Consider the following 23,781-nt stretch of genomic DNA (forward strand, 5'->3'; position numbering starts at 1 on the left):
TTACAGTCCCCTCTCCTGCACTTATCTGTAAGCCTACAGTCCCCTCTCCTGCACTTATCTGTAACCTTACAGTCCCCTCTCCTGCACTTATCTGTTACCCTACAGTCCCCTATCCTGCACTTATCTCTAACCCTACAGTCCCCTCTCCTGCACTTATCTGTAACCCTACAGTCCCCTATCCTGCACTTATCTGTAACCCTACAGTCCCCTCTCCTGCACTTATCTGTAACCTTACAGTCCCCTCTCCTGCACTTCTCTGTAACCCTACAGTCCCCTCTCCTGCACTTATCTGTAACCCTACAGTCCCCTTTCCTGCACTTATCTGTAACCTTACAGTCCCCTCTCCTGCACTTATCTGTAACCCTACAGTCCTCTATCCTGCACTTATCTGTAACCCTACAGTCCCCTCTCCTGCACTTATCTGTAAGCCTGAAATCCCCTCTCCTGCACTTATCTGTAACCCTACAGTCCCCTCTCCCGTACTTATCTGTAACCCTGCAATTCCCTCTCCTGCACTCATCTGTAGCCTTACAGTCCCCTCTCCTGCACTCATCTGTAACCCTACAGTCCCCTTTCCTGCACTTATCTGTAACCTTACAGTCCCCTCTCCTGCACTTATCTGTAAGCCTACAGTCCCCTCTCCTTCACTTATCTGTAACCTTACAGTCCCCTCTCCTGCACATATCTGTAACCTTAGATAACTTACTTATCTGTAACCCTACAGTCCCCTATCCTGCACTTATCTGTAACCCTAGTCTCCTATCCTGCGCTTATCTGTAACCTTACAGTCCCCTCTCCTGCACTTATCTGTAAGCCTACAGTCCCCTCTCCTGCACTTATCTGTAACCCTACAGTCCCCTATCCTGCACTTATCTGTAACCTTACAGTCCCCTCTCCTGCACTTATCTGTAAGCCTACAGTCCCCTCTCCTGCACTTATCTGTAACCCTACAGTCCCCTCTCCTGCACTTATCTGTAACCCTGCAGTCCCCTCTCCTGCGCTTATCTGTTACCTTACAGTCCCCTCTCCTGCACTTATCTGTAACCCTACAGTCCCCTCTCCTGCACTTATCTGTAAGCCTACAGTCCCCTCTCCTGCACTTATCTGTAACCTTACAGTCCCCTCTCCTGCACCTATCTGTAACCCTACAGTCCCCTATCCTGCACTTATCTGTAACCCTACAGTCCCCTATCCTGCACTTATCTGTAACCCTACAGTCCCCTATCCTGCACGTATCTGTAACCTTACAGTCCCCTCTCCTTCACGTATCTGTAACCCTACAGTCCCCTCTCCTGCACGTATCTGTAACCCTACAGTCCCCTTTACTGCACTTATCTGTAACCTTACAGTCCCCTCTCCTGCACTTATCTGTAACCCTACAGTCCCCTATCCTGCACTTATCTGTAACCCTAAAGTCCCCTATCCTGCACTTATCTGTAACCTTACAGTCCCCTCTCCTGCACTTACCTGTAACCCTGCAGCCCCCTATCCTGCACTTACCTGTAACCCTAAAGTCCCCTCTCCTGCACTTATCTGTAACCCTACAGACCCCTCTACTGCACTTATCTGTAAGCCTACAGTCCCCTCGCCTGCACTTATCTGTAACCCTACAGTCCCCTCTCCTGCACCTATCTGTAACCCTACAGTCCCCTATCCTGCACTTATCTGTTACCTTACAGTCCCCTCTCCTGCACTTATCTGTAACCTTACAGTCCCCTCTCCTGCACTTATCTGTAAGCCTACAGTCCCCTCTCCTGCACTTATCTGTAAGCCTACAGTCCCCTCTCCTGCACTTATCTGTAACCTTACAGTCCCCTCTCCTGCACTTATCTGTAACCTTAGATAACTTACTTATCTGTAACCCTACAGTTCCCTATCCTGCACTTATCTGTAACCCTACAGTCTCTTATCCTGCGCTTATCTGTAACCTTACAGTCCCCTCTCCTGCACTTATCTGTAAGCCTACAGTCCCCTCTCCTGCACTTATCTGTAACCCTACAGTCCCCTATCCTGCACTTATCTGTAACCTTACAGTCCCCTCTCCTGCACTTATCTGTAAGCCTACAGTCCCCTATCCTGCACTTATCTGTAACCCTACAGTCTCCTATCCTGTGCTTATCTGTAACCTTACAGTCCCCTCTCCTGCACCTATCTGTAAGCCTACAGTCCCCTCTCCTGCACTTATCTGTAACCCTACAGTCCCCTATCCTGCACTTATCTGTAACCTTACAGTCCCCTCTCCTGCGCTTATCTGTAAGCCTACAGTCCCCTCTCCTGCACTTATGTGTAACCCTACAGTCCCCTCTCCTGCACTTATCTGTAACCCTGCAGTCCCCTCTCCTGCGCTTATCTGTTACCTTACAGTCCCCTCTCCTGCACTTATCTGTAACCCTACAGTCCCCTCTCCTGCACTTATCTGTAAGCCTACAGTCCCCTCTCCTGCACTTATCTGTAACCTTACAGTCCCCTCTCCTGCACCTATCTGTAACCCTACAGTCCCCTATCCTGCACTTATCTGTAACCCTACAGTCCCCTATCCTGCACTTATCTGTAACCCTACAGTCCACTATCCTGCACTTATCTGTAACCTTACAATCCCCTCTCCTGCACGTATCTGTAACCCTACAGTCCCCTCTCCTGCACTTATCTGTAACCCTACAGTCCCCTTTACTGCACTTATCTGTAACCTTACAGTCCCCTCTCCTGCACTTATTTGTAACCCTAAAGTCCCCTATCCTGCACTTATCTGTAACCTTACAGTCCCCTCTCCTGCACTTACCTGTAACCCTGCAGCCCCCTATCCTGCACTTACCTGTAACCCTAAAGTCCCCTCTCCTGCACTTATCTGTAACCCTACAGACCCCTCTACTGCACTTATCTGTAACCCTACAGTCCTCTCTCCTGCACTTACCAGACACTTGTGTGCACTCGCACTTGCCACCCGCTGGCTGCTCTACCTGTTGTTTTTCCTGCTTTTCCTTGTGCCTCACTTGTCCACCCTCCCACACACACCCGCATTTCTGCCCGCCTCCCCCCCCTGCACTTGCGCGATCTGAGTATCACTGCGCCTACTAAGATCGTTGTTTCTTGTCCTCTCTCTGTTTCTCCCCCTAGCCTTGGTGCGCCTTGAAACACCTATGTAAAGGCACGTTATAAATGCCATATGATATCATTAAACGAAATATTTATGTTTACCATTTAAATGTATTTCAGAAAATGTGGATGTGTCCCTGAGTTCACTGCCTTACATTTGTGCGGACACTCTCAGATTGCCACGTGTGGTAACGGTAATTACCACTAGCGGTAGTTAACTCGTGAACCGGTCCTACGCGATAGAAAACAGAACCTATGTAACAGACCAGTTATGACATCACAAGTGGTGATTATCCCCTCGATGTAATGCCACTGGGCACCTTATCATTTTGTGTTACACAGAATAATACACCCCATCAGGAACATTTCACGGGTATTATAATATTAGCGGTATAAATGAGCATGTATTCTCATCATGTGGTATTATATAGAGGGAGCACTGTACCCCCAGCAAGTAAATAGCGAGGATATTATGCGTCGCCTTGGGGTCATGTGCTGTATATATCGGGGAGCGTGTTAGCTACTGAACAGGACCTTGTAGTGTGCAGTTGGGGTGAATTAGTCGGAATATTACCGCACACCTAACCTTATGCACCCAGCGAGCCCCCCTACTCCCTTGTCTTCGGAAGCACTATGCCCGTGTACCTCTGGTTCCCCGCCAGTCACCAGTGCACTGTGCACAGCCACCCCAGACCCTCAATACTAGCCGCCCCAACATCACACTGCCCCCGCCATGCCCACCTGCCCAAGAGCCCCCCAAACCTCCTGGTAACAGGCACTAATGGCGTCATTGTAGCCGCATTACCCACCCCATCATTCCATAGCAGTCTGGCCTACAGGGGGCATGGGGGGGATTTAAGCACAGGCTGGCAACTCTGCAAGACCACTAGGGCCGGGGCAGAGCCAGTGACATGCCAGGGCACTGCAGCCGTGTCTTCTGAACAGTGAACTCTCAGGGGCACAGGTAACCCCATCTGCTTATTTGCCCCCCAGGTGACGCTCCTGTCGTTTAAAGTGGAATCAGAGTACACATTCGTGGATTACATCAAAGGCGGGTAAGTGCAGAGGAGACTGTGGCTGAGCATGCGAGTAACATGATATAGTGCACAGGACTACCCCTCCACCCTCCCTCCCCCCGTTATGCACAAGCACAGCCAGACTCCACGCATGCTTTCAGAGACAGAGATGCAGTCCCAGACAGACACAGATGTGCACGCGCCCATTCTGTGATCCTCATGGCCGCGTGTCCTGCTCCATCACTGGACCCGCATTTAGAGGGTGGGATATAGCACATGTGTGAAGCGTTCATAGAGGATGCCTGGAGCCACTAATGCATGTAGGGTTGCATGTAGCGCCCACCTACATAGGAAGCCACGCAGCGCTGTATATGCCATTGAGGGTCACTAATGAGGAAAGGGTTACAGGATGTTGCATCCACTGGGATGGGATGTGATGCTGGGATGCAAGGCACCTAGGAGATTTATTTATTTATTTATGTATTTGTATTTCGCCAAAAGCCCGCAGGCATCAGGGCGCAGTGACATAAAGCCAGGAGACAAGTACGAACTAAGACAAAAAGGCTGGATCTACCTCTATCTAAATGGAGTTTTACTCGAAGGGATGTGTCTTGAGGTGCTTCCTGAAAATTCTGTAATGAAGTTCTAGGCGGATGGCAGGGGAAGCTTGTTCCACTGCTGTGCTGCCTGCACAGGGAAGGATTTCCCGGCACCCGTCACTCGATTGACCAACGGCACCTGCAACCTGCCATGTGCTTCAGACCTCAGTGGCCTATTGGGTGTGTATCTTGTGAACTTAGTCCTGAGATACACCGGGGAAGCCACACCATGCAAGCATCTATGCACTAGCGCCATGGATGTGAAGAGAATTCTGTCCTGAATCCTGAGCCAATGGAGTGCTCTCCTTCCTTCGGTCACATAGTCTCTTCTCTTGATCCCTTTGATATGGAGATTGCCAGGCCCAGGGCTTCCAGAGGAGGGATATCCGGTACCAGGAGGCTGGGACATGTTCTAGTCTCTAGTGAACCCAAGTGATAATGAGAATTAGAATCTTCTCTTGCTGCCTATGCGATTTGCGGGGCAGAGCTAACCTTTTAATAGTCCCCAACGTGCCATTGTTTTGCAGGCCAGCGATTAAGGACCTTAGCCTTCAGTGCTCTCCTGTTTACATGCATGTTTCTCCGAAATGCAACATGAATAACATGACAATTTGAAACAATGTCCCTGACTGCATGACCTGCTCATTTACTTCTAACGTTGAAGCTTTTTAAAAAGTGAATGGCCCTTGCCTGTGCGGGCTAATTTGATGAAGGTTTGAATGGCACCTAGCAAACTGCCTACGAAGGATTTGGGCTTTATACATAGCGTGTATTTATTTATTTATTTGTTTATTCATGTATAGAGCACACTAAACCCAGAGGCATCAAGGCGCTGTTACAACCAGTTACGCATATACTTAAGAGGAAGGGACAAAGTCAGGGGGATGGGGGACGCAGGTGCTTGATTTCCGGGTTAGGCAAACAGCCAAGTCTTCAGTGTTCTCCTGAACACCCAGTAAGATTATACCTAATAGAAGTTTCTTTCTACAGAAGCAATAGGTGGTTTTCTGTCTGCTGGTGAGGAAAACAATGCCCCCTGCTCTTTGAGTCAAGCCAGTTGAGGGTTATCTGTAATTCCTTGAGGAGACAGGCTGACCCCTGGCTGACCTCTTAAAAAATACAACCAGTTGAGCTTTTTTAAAAAAAATGTATTTTATATGGTTACCTAATTTCAACCTTTACAACAATTGAATTGATCATAAAACAACAATATAAAATCATTAATAGTGGTAATACGAATTATTAAAATGTCCACAATTAATATAAAAATAATCCATTAATACAAGATAAAATCAACAGCATTAATCCTTCTTTTCAATCTATTAGCCGTCCATGCTGGGTAAATGTAAAATGTTTAGGAAACATAATGCCACTCAACGGTCTGAAGTGGGTTGACCACCCAAACATCATAAACCTAAAGAATCACAGTCATTCAGCATTTCCCTAGGTATCAAAAGGCGCTCGCCTTGGAAGCAAGATGTTGCAGAGCAACACAGGCTCGATACCCGGGTCCGCGCTTAGAAATCTCTGGGTATGAAGCGCGTTATAAATAAATAAATAATCATAATTATTATTATAATAAAACACCTGCCTATTCAATGCTTGAGAGTTATTACCCGGTGCACATTTAAATGATTGCATACCACCGCACTGTTACTCCCACCAACATATTTCATGCTAGAACCAGCACCAACTTGACCCCTTACAGCCCCCCTCAACGCACTGTAAACCTTTGATTTTGAATCAACACCCACATGTTTTCCATTTGTAGTGGGCAGATCCACCTCGTCCTTAGTTAACACCAGTTTTGAATCCTTTGCAAAAAACAATGTCAGTGCTCATCATTGTCTGCACACAGGATTGACACACTTGCCCGCCACATAGTTACGTACACTAGACCTACTAAACATACATTTACCTACACATAACCACCAATCAGTAAAAAAAAAAAACTCTACATATAACCCGATCAACAAATTAGGCCTCCACGCACCAACTACCACTTAAAAATGTTCTACACATCTTTTGCACCTGCATTTCACTTGCTTATGCCAAAACATTGTACACACTTCTGCTATAAATGCACATATGCATTGTGCAGTAAAAGAAGTGCATGAAGGGAAAGATGAGTAGTGATTACCAAGTGCTGATAGGAGCAAAGAAGGAAAGTGCCATGACATGCCAAACTGGGAGGCCACTAGCTACCTGCGGGGTCAGGGGCAAAGGAGTCCCGTGGGTGTGGGACAAATCTACCATATGGTAGACCCGCAAGGGCAGTGCTGAAAGGGGGTGGTGTTCTGGTGTTGACTATATGAAGGGCCTGGAACCTGGGAGGTTCATAAGGGACTAGGTCACCAGTCTCAGTGGCAATGGCATGAGTTAGCAGTGAAGGGATTAAGTAAAACAGGAACACAACAGTAGAGTTTACAGACATTTCCGGAATTTAAGAAAGTCCAGCTCAAGTATAAGAGCAGCAGAAAGGCTGTTCCTAAGACAAGCACCGGCTGAAGACAGGGACATGCCTCCTGCTCTCTGTCTCAAAAAGCATTGGACAAGCAGAGTATTGGAGTTACAACAGCGGAGGGCTCTAGCAGGGCAGTATTTAGGGAAACAAAAGTTGGACATATTGCAATTATCAGGAACCAATGTATACATTTTAGGACTACAGCAATACGACCCCTGGGCTTGAGGCCAAGGATATGTCTTGCAGCCCCATTTCAGATTAACGGAAGAGGGCATAGACAACAAAGGCGGTCATTAAGGAAGAGCCTGTTGCAAAAGTCTAGCCTACACAGGACCAGGCCTCTACAGACGTTGATCTTCTGGGTGAAGGTGGGAAAGGTACAATGCCTGTAAGGAGGTCAAGCTGAAAGCATGCGCTTTCTTTACAAGCTCCAAAATGTAAGGAGCAAAAGAGAGAGAGGACTTAAAGATAACCCCAAGGTTTCTGACCTCACAAGATGGTGAGAGTAGAGGGCCCAAAGACAGCGGCCAGAGGGTAGAAGAAAAACAGGGCACAGGTGTCACAGTAAAAACTATCTACATCTTACTTTCATTGAGACACAAATTGTTGGCGGCACACAATGCCTCAATGGCGGTCAGACAATAGAGATACAAAACGAGAACAACAAATGAGTTCAGGGAAGTTTAAGGAAACCCATATGTTATTAAAATAACACTGGAAATGAGAATAGAAGGACATCAGGTTTGCCAGAGGAACGAAATAGAAATGGAAGAGCAAATGGAAGAGCCGCAATTATAGGATAGAACCCTGGGTACTCTGCAGTTACACTGTGTGATGGTGCAGTACAAACAGCCCAGTTGCAGCTGAGAAGGCAGCTAGTGAGGAAAACAAATCAGCCAGTCCAGCGGCCTCTCCATGATGCTAATGGTATCATGTAACCGTTTAATGAGGATACAATTGTTGACTTTGTGAGAGGTGGAGTAGACATCAAGGAGCACTATACTCAATTGTACTACAATCAGTGGCCGAAGTGAGCGGGAGCATTTGGCAGCGGTGCTCCTCTACACTTTGACAATACGTTTTACTGTTCCTATATGTTTATTTTAAAAAGAAAGCTTTCCGGAGGGGGGTTTATTTTCGAATGAAAGTGTAGGAAGAAGCTGAAATGTACACAGAATGTTCCCTTAAACAGCAGGTGCATGTGTTTGGGGGTTTGTATTGTGTGTGGGATGGGGCATGGTGATGGGGTTTATGGGGAGAGGGTGCAGGCCAGCAGGGAACCTAGTTCCACTACTTCTTTTCGTGCACTTCAACCACTGACTACAATCATAAATACCATATAAACTTTTATTATATCATTCCAAAATATTACAAATACTGTATACTGCCAATACATTAAATTACCTATATTTACCTAAAATGACTATACACACATTACTATTGTGGTGGGTGTGGCCAGTGGTCAGATTCTTGGGGGCATGGCCTATGGTCATGCCCTAAAGAATTTGGCCACTGACCACAATGACCACAATAAAATTAAACCATTTAACAAGTACGTACAATACACATTCAAATAACAAAACTCAACCTGAACCCCCTGCAAATGAAATGATGTCCACGGACACCAATATTGTTTGCTCACGGCGATGTCCATGGACTACTGCAGTGTCCGCGGTGCTTTCCGCAGACTACCGCAGTCTCTGCGGACTGGGCGGCACCCGCCTCCACCTTTTACACTTATAAAAGCAGCTCCATATCATCTGTACTCCCTACCCTTTCCAGCCCTTCCTTTGACCGCCAAATAACCCCAAATGTGTTTTCAAACTTTTTCCCTACGGCAGATCCAACATGGCGACCTTTTTGAAAATTATGATGCACTTCATGCTTTTCACCATCCAATCAGCGGGCACGTCCAATGTCTGCGGACATCACACTGGCACCCGATTGGTTCAATGGGCCTGTCCAGAGATCAAATAAGGAAGTGAGTCCTCGGACCGGACCCAGATATCACAAAGTTTATTTTACCTACTATTTGGCTTACAGGTGCGTGTGGATGCACTTTGACGTGCTAAAAAACACAAGTACAGCAGCTCAGGGCTGTCCAAATGTCTGCTGCTTTTTGGATAAAGAGATTTTTAATATTTTAATAGGTGTTCTCCGTCTGGCAGGTGCCGATATGTTTTTAAAATACTGGAGGGTGAACACTTTGTTCTCCAGTGGATTCCTCTTTTTTCTTCTTATTCTCTCTTCAAATTTGCATTTAATACAAATTACAGAATTTGTTGGGCCCTTAGTGTTCAATAATAGAGGGTCCTAATTCGGAAGAGACTACCTGTGCTTGATCCATATGCACTAGGTCAGGTCTTCCAACAGCCGACCGGTTTCTGTGGTAAGAAGTAGTTACACCACATTCCTCAGGGCTCATGGGAGGCAACTAGAGGGGTGCCTCCTATGTTACAACGGCAGCGTGGTCTGCATAATTCAATAGCCTCTCCCTGTAAGGATGACAGGAGGGGTGGGGAGAAAAACACAAGGGGAGGGCATATTAATGAATAAAGTTGTGCCCTCCTTTATGGTTTTTTACATGTGGTCACTATTCAACACACTGCACATGAGTAGTACAAAGTAAATGGAAGGGCTCTTACCCTTGCCATGTAGCTAGTAGTTCTGTGCACGGGAGGGTGAGGCAGCCTGAGACCTAGGGGCCAAACACATTTGTCAATATCAGCTTAAAGTGCGTTCACTCGCATTTGTAGGCATGGGCAGGATGCATAATGGCATCCTAACATCTTTATAAAGTGATTATTTAACCAAGATTGCAAATGATTTACTGTGGGGAGATGGGCGTACACTAGCGTGTCATCTCTAACAGCAAATATACCAAAAAGACGGGTACCGAACGTGCGGTCCCGTCTGCGTCTTTGTACAAAGTCAAACGCGAGTCAGTCCTCCTTGCGATCGGGGGAAGACCCAGCTACGCGCTTCAGCTGATGTCTACGGACAGAGGCTTACCTCTCGTTTTCATCCGAAAGTGGTCTGGTGGGCCGCGCGCATGCTGTCCTATGCATCGCGGCCCGTCAGACCATTTTGTTTATAGTTTCCATAGCACCGCTGCGCGTGACGCGCGTGGCGGGCAATGGCCGACCTGGGAGGTCCTGTGGGTGGCCATTTTGAGGTCAGGCTCCTGAGTCATTCGGGCAGGCGCACTACTCCTGGGTATCCATTATATGTTTGGGGTTGACAGATTGGCGAGGTTGTGGCCCACTGTCTGGTCTAAGATAAACTAAAATTAAAATTGAAATTGAAATTCTGATTCCATGTGGAACGTACAGACAGTGTATAGTATTTTCTTGGTGGTATATGTAGGGCTAGTCTATCCGTCTTCTAGTACACATAACCAATTACCCGCCCGTGACTGGGGTATATCTGCATTGGCCTACTTGTCCTCTGAGTGGCCTGGTAAATGTACGGTGCCCTGACACAGTGAACATCATGCACGGTTAGAAGATTACAAATAGGTTACATGTGAGGGAGTCTGTGCAGATCAATAAACATTGGTGTCTCGAATATGGCATACTGAGCTGTGCCTCACAATGTTCTGATTCACCGTCTTGACTTCAAAGTTCCTATTGTACTCACAGAGTTATTTTCAAAGGCACACATTGGTGAGCATGGTAGCAGGTAATACAAAGTAGGTTGGTTTCCAAATAGTTCACCTCATAAACGCACACACATTGCTCAGGATCTCACAGCTAACATGTCATGGTGTAACCATCTGATTCTCCTGCTGTTTACATTGTAGCTAACGTTTGCCAATTGGTCGGCTCATTCAGTCCTGTCTTATCAGTTTTCAACCGGTAGATCTATAGTTGTTCTCTTCTGTAGAGAAGATCATGGATGTTGCCGCCCCTTGTGGGTACTGCCATCTTCTCGATAATGGACCATGTAAAGTCCGCTGGACTGTGTTGGTGTTCAAGAAAATAGTCCACCATAGGTGCGGATGACTTTTTTTGTGCGGATGCAGGACCTATGCTCCGCGAGACGTGTTCTTATCGGTCGCATTGTCATACCCACGTAGCGTTTGGCACATGGGCAGGTTATGATGTAGATTACATTGCGACTATTGCAATTTGTAAAGTTCTTTTGTGTCCAAGGAAAATGCCAGCCAATTTAAATGCTTGTTGATCTTTTGGTACTAGAGCAGGCGCTGCACGATCCACATGGTGTGTGCCCAGTTGTTTGGGTTGCACCCCATAGGGTGTTGGATCTGGGAGTTGTGTCCTTAAATGAATGTACCAGGGAATCCCTCAGATTTGTACGTCTTTTGATAGCAAATCTTGGAGGGTCCGGGCTCTGGGTACTGACATTCAGAATGGGCCAGAGTTTGAGAACTTCCTTCTTAATCTTATTGGTCAGTGGTGAGAAGCTTAGTACAGCTGTGATTTGCTCAGAAGATTCATTCCGTTTCATGTGATGTTCCAAAGTTGCTTCTCTTGGGATCTTTCTGCCCCTTTTTCTTGCTTGTTTCACTAGTGTTTTGGGTAGCCCCTATTTTTCAATTTAGTGGCCAGTGCTGATGATTGCTGATTGTAATCTGTCACTTGTGTGCAGTTCTGACGGTATCGAAGGAACTGGACACAAGGTAGGTTCTTTTTAAGGCTCGACGGATGGTAACTCTTGTATGTAAGCATTGAGTTCCTATCCGTGGGCTTGTTGTAGATGGTACTTGTAATGGTTTCATTGCTTATCTGTAATGTCAAGTCAAGGAAGTGTACTGAAACAGTACTATGTGTTTCAGGGAATCTCTGGAAGGGGTTTTGCATGTTGAGCCATTCCATAAAGGCAATAAGGTCTGCCTCGTTGCCTGTGAAGATCAGCAGCACGTCGTCAATGTACCTTGACCATCATTTTATTTTATTCAGCCGTGGGTTGTTGGGCTGATAGATCCTTACCTCCTCGAAGTTAGCGACATAGAGATTGGCATGGCTCGGTGCGAAGGTAGCTCCCATCGCCATGCCCAATATTTGTTCATAGTAGTTGTTGTTATAGTTGAAGAAATTCTTTGTCAATGCAATCTCTGAAAGTTGCATCACGAAAGTAACCAGAATGGGGAGTGGTGGTTCTCTCTCTTGTAGAATCTTCTCTATCACTCTTAGAGTGGCCATCTGTGGAATTCTAGTATACAGCAATTCGATGTCCAGTGTTACTAGGTTGTGGCCTGAGTCGAAAGGTCAGTCTTTTATCAATTCAATGACTGCCGTCGTATCTTTCAGATATGACTTCATTTTGGTTACTTCTGGTTTTAAGAAGAAATCCACAAATTGTGACAGTGGTTCCAGGATGGAGCCATTCCCGGAGACTATGGGTCTTCTTGGTGGTGGAGTGATTCCTTTGTGCACTTTCGGAAGTGCATAGAATGCTGGTTTTCTTGTGTTTCTTGGGTTGAGGAAGTCATATTCTTTGTTGCTGATCACTTCTTCGGCGTTGGCTTCTTACAAAATAGTTATTATAAGTTGTCTGATTGCTTCTGTTGGATCAGCCCCTAGTTGTTTATAGCTGGCGGTTTCCTGTAAGAGGGTCTGAACCATTAGATCATATGCCATGATGTCCATTATAACCGTGGCTCCGCCTTTATCCGCCGGTTTGATGGTGATAAGTTCATTGGATGCTAGTGATTGAAGTGCTAGCTTGTTTTTGTTTGAGAAATTCTTGTAACCAGGAGTTAGTTCGGCTTCTAATTTCTCGAGTTGTTTAAGCAGCGCATTTTCAAATGTAATTGACTCAGGTGAGATGCCATTCGGTGGGGGGTAAAAGGTAGACTTGCCCCTCAGGTTTGTTGCACTTTTCTCTCTGGCGGTGGTGGTTATTGAACCGAAGTAATGTTTCAACCGAATTTTCATGACTAATTGTGCCATTTCTATGCGGGTCTGGAACGGGTCATGGTCTGCTGATGGAACGAACGAGAGACTCTTTTCAAGGACTTCTAATTTGTCTGCAGTCAGGTTATGTTTCGATAGATTCATCACTAGACTTTCTCGATATGTATTTGGTATTTCAGATTCTGCATCTGTCTGGGGGTTTCTCATGTCTGTGATCATATGATTTGTTAAACTGATGGTCCTGGTTGCAGTTGTCCTTGTCCTCGGTGTCTGCTGCGAGTTACAACTGGTGACTGGTTCTGCCAGTGGACTCGGGGTTGCCAGTTGCCTCTGCCCTTGTTCTTTGCTTTGCCTTGCCCACCTCGAAAAAAAGGTATTGATGGATGGTTAGCATTTTGGGGGGCATTTTGGGGGCAAAGTTGTTCATGGAGCTATTTGAGCCTGATGTGTTGGATCCACTCCCTGAGCTCCCGCTTGAGAAGGACCAATTGTTTGCTCTGGATCGGTTGTTCTGAATCCTCTTTCTATTATGTTGGTTGAACTGCGGGCCTGTTGTTATTGGGTTGTTTGCACTCATGTCTTCAAAGTAGGTGTCCATGATGTACGATAGATTCTTTCTTGAGAAAAGACCGCTAGATCTTTTTTTAGTTTGGTTATTTTCTTGTTGAGGTTCAAGTCTCTAAATTCTTTCATCGCTGTATCCAGATCTTCTAAGCTTTTCTTATATTGGGCAAGTGCGATGGAGGATTTCATAGTTTCCTGTTTCTCTTCTATCTCTTTCATCAGTTTCTTGGACACTGCTTTGGCAGTGCTGATTATTAGTACGAACCCGTCCCTTGTACACTTGTTGGATATGTAGCTCCAGTCTTTCCTGAATTCTACATGTTCGAGGAAGATTCTCAGCTCAATCCTTATAATTAGGCCCATCGGCGCTGCATGTGCTCATAGGTATTCAGTCATTAATGCTCCATGTAATTTGGTTCTTATGAGTTGTTTCTTCAGGACTTCCAGTTCGTTCCAGTCATCGGTCGTTGCGCCTGGTGTAGGTATAGTACATCTTCCCCCAGGATGGATGGAATGGCTAAAATTGTTTCGACTGGATCTTCTGTGAAGGCTAAACATCTTGAATAAGACGTAGGTATATTTGCAAAATAACAGAGGCAATCTGGTGCAGGGTTGCTTGTAGATTTCAAGCTTCAGTCCACAGCCCGTGGCTGTCAGAAGGATACAAATTACAGGTCAGGTCTTCCAATAGCCGACCGGTTTCTGTGGTAAGAAGTAGTTATACCACATTCCTCAGGGCTTATGGGAGGCAACTAAATGGGTGCCTCCTAGGTTGGTGTAACTACTTCTTACCACAGAAACCGGTCGGCTGTTGGAAGACCTGACCTAGTGCGTATGGATCAAGCACAGGTAGTTTCTTCCAAATTAGGACCCTCTATTATTGAACACTAAGGGCCCAACAAATTCTGTAATTTGTATTAAATGCAAATTTGAAGAGAGAATAAGAAGAAAAAAGAGGAATCCACTGGAGAACAAAGTGTTCACCCTCCAGTATTTTAAAATCATATCTGCACCTGTCAGATGGAGAACACCTATTAAAATATTAAACATTTCTTCATCCGAAAAGCAGGAGACATTTGGACAGCCCTGAGCGGCTGTACTTGTGTTTTTTAGCACGTCAAAGTGCATCCACACGCACCTGTAAGCCAAAATCAAGATACAGACTTATTTCAATCTATCCCAGCAAAGAAACTGTGTATTCCTAAGTGTGACTAGAGTATTGGGTAACCCACAGTAGGAAAACCCACAACAGTCCCCTGTGTTTTGTATATTACCTACTATTTGGCCATTTTAAAAGAAACTACTGGACGGATTGACACCAAATGTACAAAAGCACACTTTCAGGACCAAGCCCCCACTTCTGCTGCAAATTTGACGAAAATCTGTCCAGCGGTTTGGGCTGTAGGTGTGAACAAAGGTTTTTTTTCCATTGCGTCCATGAGGATTTCCACACACATTTGGCACCCACCCTATAACTGTCCCCCAGTTTTTTTTGATAGATGCAATGTAAGTAAAAAATGTGATCACGTCTACAGCCCAAACCGCTGGATGGATTTTCACCAAATTTGCGGAAGGAGAAGCGGCTTGGCCCCTAAAGCGTGCCTTTGGAAATTTGGTGTAAATCCATCCAGTAGTTCTTTTTAAAATGGCCCAAAAGTAGGTAAAAGAAATGTGTGATATTTGGGTTTGGTCCGCGGATTCACTACCCTGTTCAGTCCACGGACGGCATCTGATTGGCCTGGGGGTGACGTGATGTCCGTGGACATCAGACGCGCCCACTGATGGATGGTGAAAAGTGTGAAGTGCGTCAGATTTTTGGAAATGCCCGCCATGTTAGATTCGCGGACAGCCGCTGGTGTTCGCAAACATTGTGGTAAAAACATATTAAAAAACACAACATTGCACTTGTCAAACCTATCATGCACTCTCTGGGGAGGTGAGGGGTGATGAGGATGGGATGGGATATGGCCATAAGAAGCCAAAAAACAGGTGTTTTTCATCCCCAAAGTCCAGAAACAGTCTGGATGTTCGGGTACAGTCCTGTGATGTTCACAAACACTTCAAATGTTCAGGGACATCTATGCCTATTTCTGTATTATAGGGTTGGTGAAAAGCAGTTTTTGGATGGCTTATAACATTGGAGCCACTCAATGAAACTGCATGAAATTCTGGAACTTTTTTCTAGACCTGATTCTGAATGGTTTGGAAAGTGTGGAGCTGTTTTATCAAGAGGGAACAAAATTAGAGGGGGTGCCAAAACATTGTAAAGGCTTATAAATGTGGTGCCATTTCACGAATCTGCACATAAGTTAGCAAAACGATTCTATATCTAGATATAAATGTTTCTGAAAAGTTTGGTGGTATTTTGTCATGAGGAGGCTAAATTAGAGGGGGTCTCAACATTTTTAGATGGCTTGTAACTTTGTTGCCGTTTGCGAATATCAACAAATGTTTTCAGAAAGATTATAGACCCAACTTGAATGTTTGTGCACAGTCTGAATGAATGTTGTCAAGTGGGGCTAAGTTAAATGACTACTGTTTGTGCATACATTTGACACTTTTGAAAAAATAAAACATGGATGGATTTCCAGCAAACTCGTGTAAGGAGCATTGGCAAGGACCTTAAAGCATGGCTTTGCAAATGTGCCCGTATTTGTTTTGGCAAGTGTCATAATGTAGGCACAAAAAATAGTGATGTACCTTTGGTGACTGAGGTGTAGCCTGTGGCCATGGACAGTGGCCAGATTTTCCGGGTCATGGTATAAGCTCATGACCCGGACAATCCGGCTACCGGCCATGACCACAAGGGACGACAAATGGGCTTAAAGTGGCCATGCCCACCTGGGACCGGCTATGTGATTAAGTTATTCAAAAGTGGGATATATATGTCAGTGAACAAAAACAAGTGGCTCAGTTATGTGAGGCCATCAGTGATGTCATCAATGACATTTGTGATGTCATCTTTGATGTTCTGGGTGTTAGTTTTAGCAGTGCACGGTGGTGGCGCGAGTTATGGTTGCTTAGCTTACCATAACTGGCACATTTCTGGGGGGTTTCGGTTTTACTTGTAACCCTAACGTCTCTTCAACAACGTTCGTTTTTTCAGTGAATATGTATAGAAGAATAAATGCAATTAGCTCAATTCAGCATTAGAGAAAGGGGGCCAATCACATGCCTCCCCCCCCCCAGTCCCAATAGTCTTTTTACATTTAAAAACCCTGTCTCGGCTTTGCGCAAAGGGCAGGTGACAGCAAGTATGAACTCATTTAATATCACATCAATTCCCGAAAGTTGACATTGTAGGATGTGCTCCAACACCCAACCTTCCACCACTGACTGATTGTGCCACCGAGAGTGGCTTGGCGATGAAAGAACCTCAAGCCCCATAATACCAAGCCGAGCAAAGGCCCGTTTTTAATTAACATGCTAAGATTCACAGCCAAGACTGCACAATGTACACTATATATAGTATAGATTATTTATATAGAGGAGCAGTGCTGGAAATACTGTTCTATGGGTGTTGGGGAAGGGGCAGTAATGGTTGGGCCGCAAGGGAGTAGTCCTTCTTTTATGTTGTTTGCCATCCCCGTTTTTCGTCTTGGAAATCTGGTCCCCCAAGGCGGGGACAACTAGCACCATTCGTCCCACTCCGCTTCCACATCCCGCACACTCCGCCAACTGCTATCCCACCCTTTCCCCTCCCCCAAACAGCACTTACCTGTCTTCAATCGGCCAAAGAGACGCGTGTCACACTATTGTGTGTCTGTCTCTTTCCATCGCGCTTTTGTACGTTGCGCTTCTCCGTTGCAGTCTACAGACCACAAGCGCCCAGAATACAGCTCAAAATAGAGGGCTAGGATTTCAGTTTCCCCTGTCTATGCTGAATTTGTATAAAAGTGTGTTTTTAATGAATGAATGAACGAATGATTGTGTGGGCACTACGCGCGCTCTAATATATCCTCCTTGCCCTAATCGATCAGCCGAGCCTGGAGCGATCAATTCTGGGTTAACAGTCCTTGGGTTTTAGCTATGTCGTACGGATGAATTGGAAGCAGCCGGATTATGAAATGTGTTCTGCCTTTATTGATCTCTGAAGGATGAAAGACCGACTGGACCCACTAGGTTGCAAATTTAGCACATTACTAGGTGTTACGTGGTTAACCCACTGAGCTACATAACTATTGCAAGATGTGTAATATCCTTCACTTCCAAGAAGGTGGGACCAATAGCAAGCAGTTATCAGAATTACAAGGGCAATTTTGATTGGGAGCACAGGAGCCACATGGTAATAATAAGATGAAATAGTAGCAAAGTTCCTAGTTAACTCTATTCTGTAGTTATTTAATTTCTTAGTAATAATATTGTCTATTTTGATTTTTTTGTCACACATGTTTATATGTGTTCTTTTTTTGTAACCTGAAATCAAATTTAGGAAATACGCTTCCAGAACCTGCCTTTTATTTGAGGGTAAATGTTTCAGAATTTGAAGCAATGACTGTGAGGTGGGGGGGGGGGGTGTTTTGCGTTTGGTCCATGGTCTATCCTAACACTGGTTGTGGAACGGTGAGCCCTTCAGCCAATGCTGTCTGGCGGGCAATCAATGTACAGAAGAACCAAAATCAAGAAATTATAAATATGTTCAAAGCTGCCAATCACTGCTGTTCTGGGACTTCAGTGCCTGAAATCTACCAATCACTGCTGTTCTTGGACGGCAGTGCCTGAACTCTACCAATCACTGCAGTTCTGGATGGCAATGCCTGAAAGCAGCCAATAACTGCTGTTCTGGACTGCAGTGCCTGAAACCTACCAATCACTGCTGCTCTGGGACTGCAGTGCCTGAAAGCAGCCAATAACTGCAGTTCTGGACTGCAGTGCCTGAAATCTACCAATCACTGCTGTTCTGGACTGCAGTGCCTGAAATCTACCAATCACTGCTGTTCTTGGACGGCAGTGCCTGAACTCTACCAATCACTGCAGTTCTGGATGGCAATGCCTGAAAGCAGCCAATAACTGCTGTTCTGGACTGCAGTGCCTGAAACCTACCAATCACTGCTGCTCTGGGACTGCAGTGCCTGAAAGCTGCCAATCACTGCTGTTCTGGGACGGCAATGCTTGGAAGCCACCAATCACTGCCATTCTAGGGCAGCAATGCCTGAAAGCTACCAATCTCCGCCATTCTGTGACGGCATGACGAAGTGAATTCTCTTTCATTCAACGTGATTCATACACCAAAGTCTTCTGCCCTGAAGAAGGGCACTTCTGTCCGAAACCATGTTTTGGCTAATGTCATCGTCTCACCTCCAAACCCACAACTCACATTATACTTCTGAACAGTTACAGGTTCGGAGTCTCTGCTTTCACCATACATTTGTGTTGCAGCTTTTTATACAGGACGGTATTATCATCTATTGAATGCCCCAAGATAGAACTCGCAAATACTGGCTGGCATTCATGCAAACCAGAAAGCTAGTGGGTACCCTCATTGCATGCACATTGCCTGTTAGGTGGAGTTATGCTACATTCAAGGACCAGGTCTAGTGCAAGGGGGCACAATCCCGACGCTCAAGCCCACAAACTGATTGACATTTCAGGATAACCACAAAATGTGTTAATTATGCCCTATGTTGATCCATTGGGTGCAAATTTCTATCTATTCTAACACTCATTGGTTCATAGGTCGCCATCCCTGGAGGATAGCTCAGCGGCAACGTTCTCGCCTTGGAAGCAAGACTATACGAAGCAGCACAGGTTCGATCCCCGGGTCCGCGCTTAGAAACCTCTGGGAATTTATGCGCGTTATAAATACGCAACTAAGAAGAAAAAAAAATTCAAAACGAAAACAATTCCTGTAACAGCACCTCGATGCCCGCGGCCTGTGTGAGCGCTATATAAAAATGAATAAATACATAAAAAGGAGACACACTCTAATTGGATCGTGGAAGGAGGGCCCTCTGTGGCCCTACTACAGGGAGTAACTCCATGGGGAAAATTTAGTGAAATGTAGTTATGGGCCTGTAGAGAGACTTGCAACATGCAGGCAACCCACTCCCCTTATACTAACCTCCATGCACGCTTTTGTGGTGGGCCTGGTGGCTCTCCGCACCAAGTCCAGGGTTGCGATATTTCTAACCCCACCTGCTCAGTGCGGAGAGCAAAACTCTGCCCGGTGATTGCTACAGAAACTGAGTTATAAGTTAATCTGCGAACTGCTTCATCAACATCACAGTGTGAGCGGCTGTCACAGAACTTTAATTATCTCTCTTTTTCTCTTCTTTTCCTCTCCAGGACGCAGTTAAACTTCACGGTTGCCATTGATTTTACGGCATCGAACGGTGAGTGCAATGTGTACCTGCTTCCTCTTCCCCTCTTCAATTATTTTTTTTTCTAGCTTTGACTGACTGAGGATAACGAGAAGGCCAGGGTGGACGAAGAGCAATTGCTGCGGAGACTGATGAAGCCGGTCTTCAAAATATTGTCCTGGCGGCAAGAGCAGCTGTCTTCCCAGTTAATAGGGCTTTGATAGGCAGGGCCAGTGGGTCGGACGGCGAACAAGCAATGGTTCATAGAAGAAGGATGAGCAAACGTCGCTTTCTCGCTGCTCTTCCAGCATCAAGAAGAGCCTTCTTTTTTTTTTTTTTGGTCTCCTGTCCAGTGAAAAAGTATGAAGATATCTAAGGATGTCACTGATCACTAGATTGGTGTATCAAATGTCACGGTTTATTACACGACACACGCAAGCTTGGGATCTCCTTCCCCTGCAAAGACTGTGGCACGCAATAAAACGCGTTATATTTCTTTAGTATACTACGGAATTCTTTTTGAGTAGGCCTACAACCCGTCCCACACCCAACCTCCACAAACACCCCGTGTCACAATGGATTAGGAACCAGTCCGGTGTGTATCAAGACAAAATGTAATAATCTCTACAAAACAACCAGGTTAAGATATACTGTCACAGTTACAGTTTTTTAATGTCAGAACAAAAAAAGAACAATTTACCACAAAATGATAGCATTAGCGTTAAGCACTCCCCGTGCAACACTCAACCCCCCCCCCAAACATCAATTGGACTTGATCCTTTGAATGGAAGGCAGTGGCAGGGAGTATAAATACAGGGGAAAAATCGGTTTTGGTGTGGTACCCACAGAAACAATATGGAGAGCCAGCAAAGCAGGGGAAAATCTGTTTTTGGAGCACCAATAGAAGAATGTTTTTTTAAAATTATTTTTCACCACTGTTAGGGGAAACAGATGGAAAACAGGGAATTTGCTTGCTTATGTTTAGAAAGACAGGCAGAGCTTTTAGGGAATACTAATGAGCACACAAAGAGAAACTCAATTTTTAGAATATACAGCACATGAGCAATGGAAAGGGAATGCAAATGAAAAATTGTTTTTTTGACCACACAATAGGGAAAGAGGGACAGAAGCGGAAAATCGTTTTTTGGGATTTTAAGCTCAATTTCATTGGAAAATATATGCAAATGGAATTTGTTTATTTTCTGAGGCTGCAAATGACAGGTAGGCTCTGGGAAAGGGGGTGGCTCACACAAGGCAAATCAGTTGTGGGTTAGGATAACAGATGCAGAGAGGAAGATGCAGTGGCAGATGGGAATTTACTGAGGCTGCAAAAGACGGGACAAATTAGTTTCTCAGATCACAAAGGGATTCATTCTTTGGGCAAAACTTTATAACGATAACAATTAACAAAAACACTGGGTAAAAGATTGCTGGTTTCGAATTCCACCAATCCCATTCCCGTGAAATTCAATGGGGGAATTAAATGATTGATTTACAAAAATTCTAAAGATTTACACCGACAAATGAGTTTTTTTTTTAATGGGTATATGCTAGCAAACACAGGCAAACAAAAGATTCTTCTATGGGTAGATGACCTTGTTAGGCAGAAACCTGTGCAGTTCCCTCTGGGACCACTGCAAAAGATTTAGGACTACAGGTGTTTGGCAGTAAACCCACTTGGTAGCAGTCTGTACCACACAGATGCACTTGGTAGCTGTGGCTGAGCAGTCAGACTTCCCTCAAGAAGAGGTAGGCAGTATACAGAGTATTCACAATAGGTCAAGAGCACACAATAGAACAAGTAAACACTGACCAGGGCTTGGTGTAAAAGAGATATTTATTTATTTAAAAACCACATATAGAAAAACGCACAGGCACTAATAGTAAGCAAATCAAAAACACGGTCACTAAAAGATATACACTCCCTTAAAAGAATATTAGACAAGTCTTAAGTAAAGCCCCACTTATTTTCAGACTGCGGTGAGCCCTTAACGTAGATGGCACTCTAATAGTTCGTTTTTAAAAGGGAGAAAAAAGCTGAGAACAAATTGAAACAGATCCCAACACTTTTTACAAGAACATAACAAGAGAGGAAGGCAAAGTAAACCCGTGAATTCAGAGTCAGTAGGCCGGATCCGCTTTAAGAGGATCGAAACAAAATGTGTCCAAGGTCACACGGTTGCAGTGCACAAAAGTCTTGTAAAGGTTCAAAAAGGAGTTGGACCAAAGAAAAGGACCAGTTAGAGGGTCAAGGCGGCCAGGCCAGTCCAGAAGGTTAAGGAGTTATTATTACCTTGTAGCAATCTTTAGAAAGGGAGGCCTGGCAGACAAGGTACCTTAAAGTGGTGAGAAGACTCCAGCGGGGGCAGTTCTTCCTGGCAGCAGATGCAAGTTGGTGCTTCGCCCAGGGGAAGAGAGGATCTTGTCGTGGAGGAAGACAGGAGTCTGTTGCACTGCCAGGGAAGAAACCAGCCGCTGCGTTTCTCAGGTACAAGGAGCGGTCCGTTGATTCGCGGTTCAGTGGTGAGTGGCTATCCGGCCGCCGGGGTGCTTGGCACGGCAGTTCCACCACAAACCGGTCTGAAGTGCAAAGAAGGAAGGTAAAAACTGGTTGTGCCCACCAGTCAGGGGAAGAAGCCTCTCCAGCCGGGAGATTTTCTCTGTCGTCATGAAGTGGTGAGTCGGTTCCGCAGGGCTCCACCGGTGGTGTCGTCGTGGTAGGTCGGCTCAGCTTCTCCCTTGTCAGATTCTCAGGTCCTGTGGCGACTTCTGAAGTTCCAGTCCCCAGAGCCCTGCTTTTATGCAGTATACCCCCATTCACTCAGCCTAGCTGTCAATCAAACATGCTAAGTGGTGAGCCAGCCGGCTCACCACTTGGGCTAATCACACAAGAGTGCGACTTGAGTTACCAAGGTAACTCAGTCCAGGGTGCCTAAACCCCCTCCCACACCCCCTGTGATACCCAGACAGAGTGGCACCACTTTTGGAGGCTTCTGTGGAGAAGCCCACCAAAAAGTGGAACAAAGGGCTCGACTTGGGTTGGAGTCACAGAAGAGAACACAGACGCCATTTTGGAATCGAGTCCTGGCAAAAAAATACCAACCGGTGAATTAATATTAAATAAATAAACCGGCGGTATTTTCGAGGCTATGAGAATTAAATAATTAAAGTTGGTAGCCTCGAACAATGGGAAAAAATCCCATAGGAAAATATTCGTGGTCCACTGCCACCAGCCAAAACTCGATCAGGGGGGACGGAGACGTGCCCCCTCGACTAACAGACCCCGGGCCAATCGAATTGCCCCGACCAGTACGTCCACAATATGATGGTTTGTACTGGTTTCTGTTAATAATTAGGGACTAGTAAAGCCAATGGTGACTTTACATGCCCTGGGAGACAGTAGTCAGTCCCAGGGTATGGAGTCTATGGTGGGGTGTCACTATGACACCCCTGTGTTACTGCACGGAGGGTGCTGTGTAACACACATAGTAAAAACACATGAGACCCTATGGAGTAAAGGACCCCATAGCCCATAAAACACATTAACATTCAAAGGAACACCATAAATCATGTCCAAGAGTGAGAGAAAAAGAGTCTCACTCTTGGCAGGAGGAAAAAACAAACTCCAGAAATCCAGCAAAGCTGCTGGGGGACTCACTAGGTTAGGGAATTCAGACTACAGAGAGAATGCTCCCTAACACTCGCCACCCCCCCCCCAGACTAAGGGACAGGAGGATTCAATCTGCTCCTGGATGAATCTCATACCTCTAGTCGATGACATACATCCTAGAGAGACCATCAGCATTTTGGTGGTGACACCCTGACCTGTGCTCAATGGTGAAATCAAACCCTTGCAGGCAGATTGAC

The 23,781-nt window shown here is 45.6% G+C and overlaps 1 protein-coding gene across 1 annotated transcript in view; it reads left to right on the plus strand.

Annotated features, from left to right (window-relative positions):
* Positions 1-23,781, plus strand: part of CPNE9 (copine family member 9) — a 1,803,250-nt gene that overhangs the window by 1,517,653 nt on the left and 261,816 nt on the right. The window contains exons 14-15 of the mRNA XM_069643244.1: positions 4,087-4,148; positions 19,901-19,947. Coding sequence (XP_069499345.1) covers positions 4,087-4,148; positions 19,901-19,947 — 109 coding nt within the window. The remainder of the gene's footprint in view (positions 1-4,086; positions 4,149-19,900; positions 19,948-23,781) is intronic.

This window comes from Ambystoma mexicanum, chromosome 2p (genome assembly GCF_040938575.1).
Source record: "Ambystoma mexicanum isolate Mex_15411 chromosome 2p, UKY_AmexF1_1, whole genome shotgun sequence".
Lineage (NCBI taxonomy): Eukaryota > Metazoa > Chordata > Amphibia > Caudata > Ambystomatidae > Ambystoma > Ambystoma mexicanum.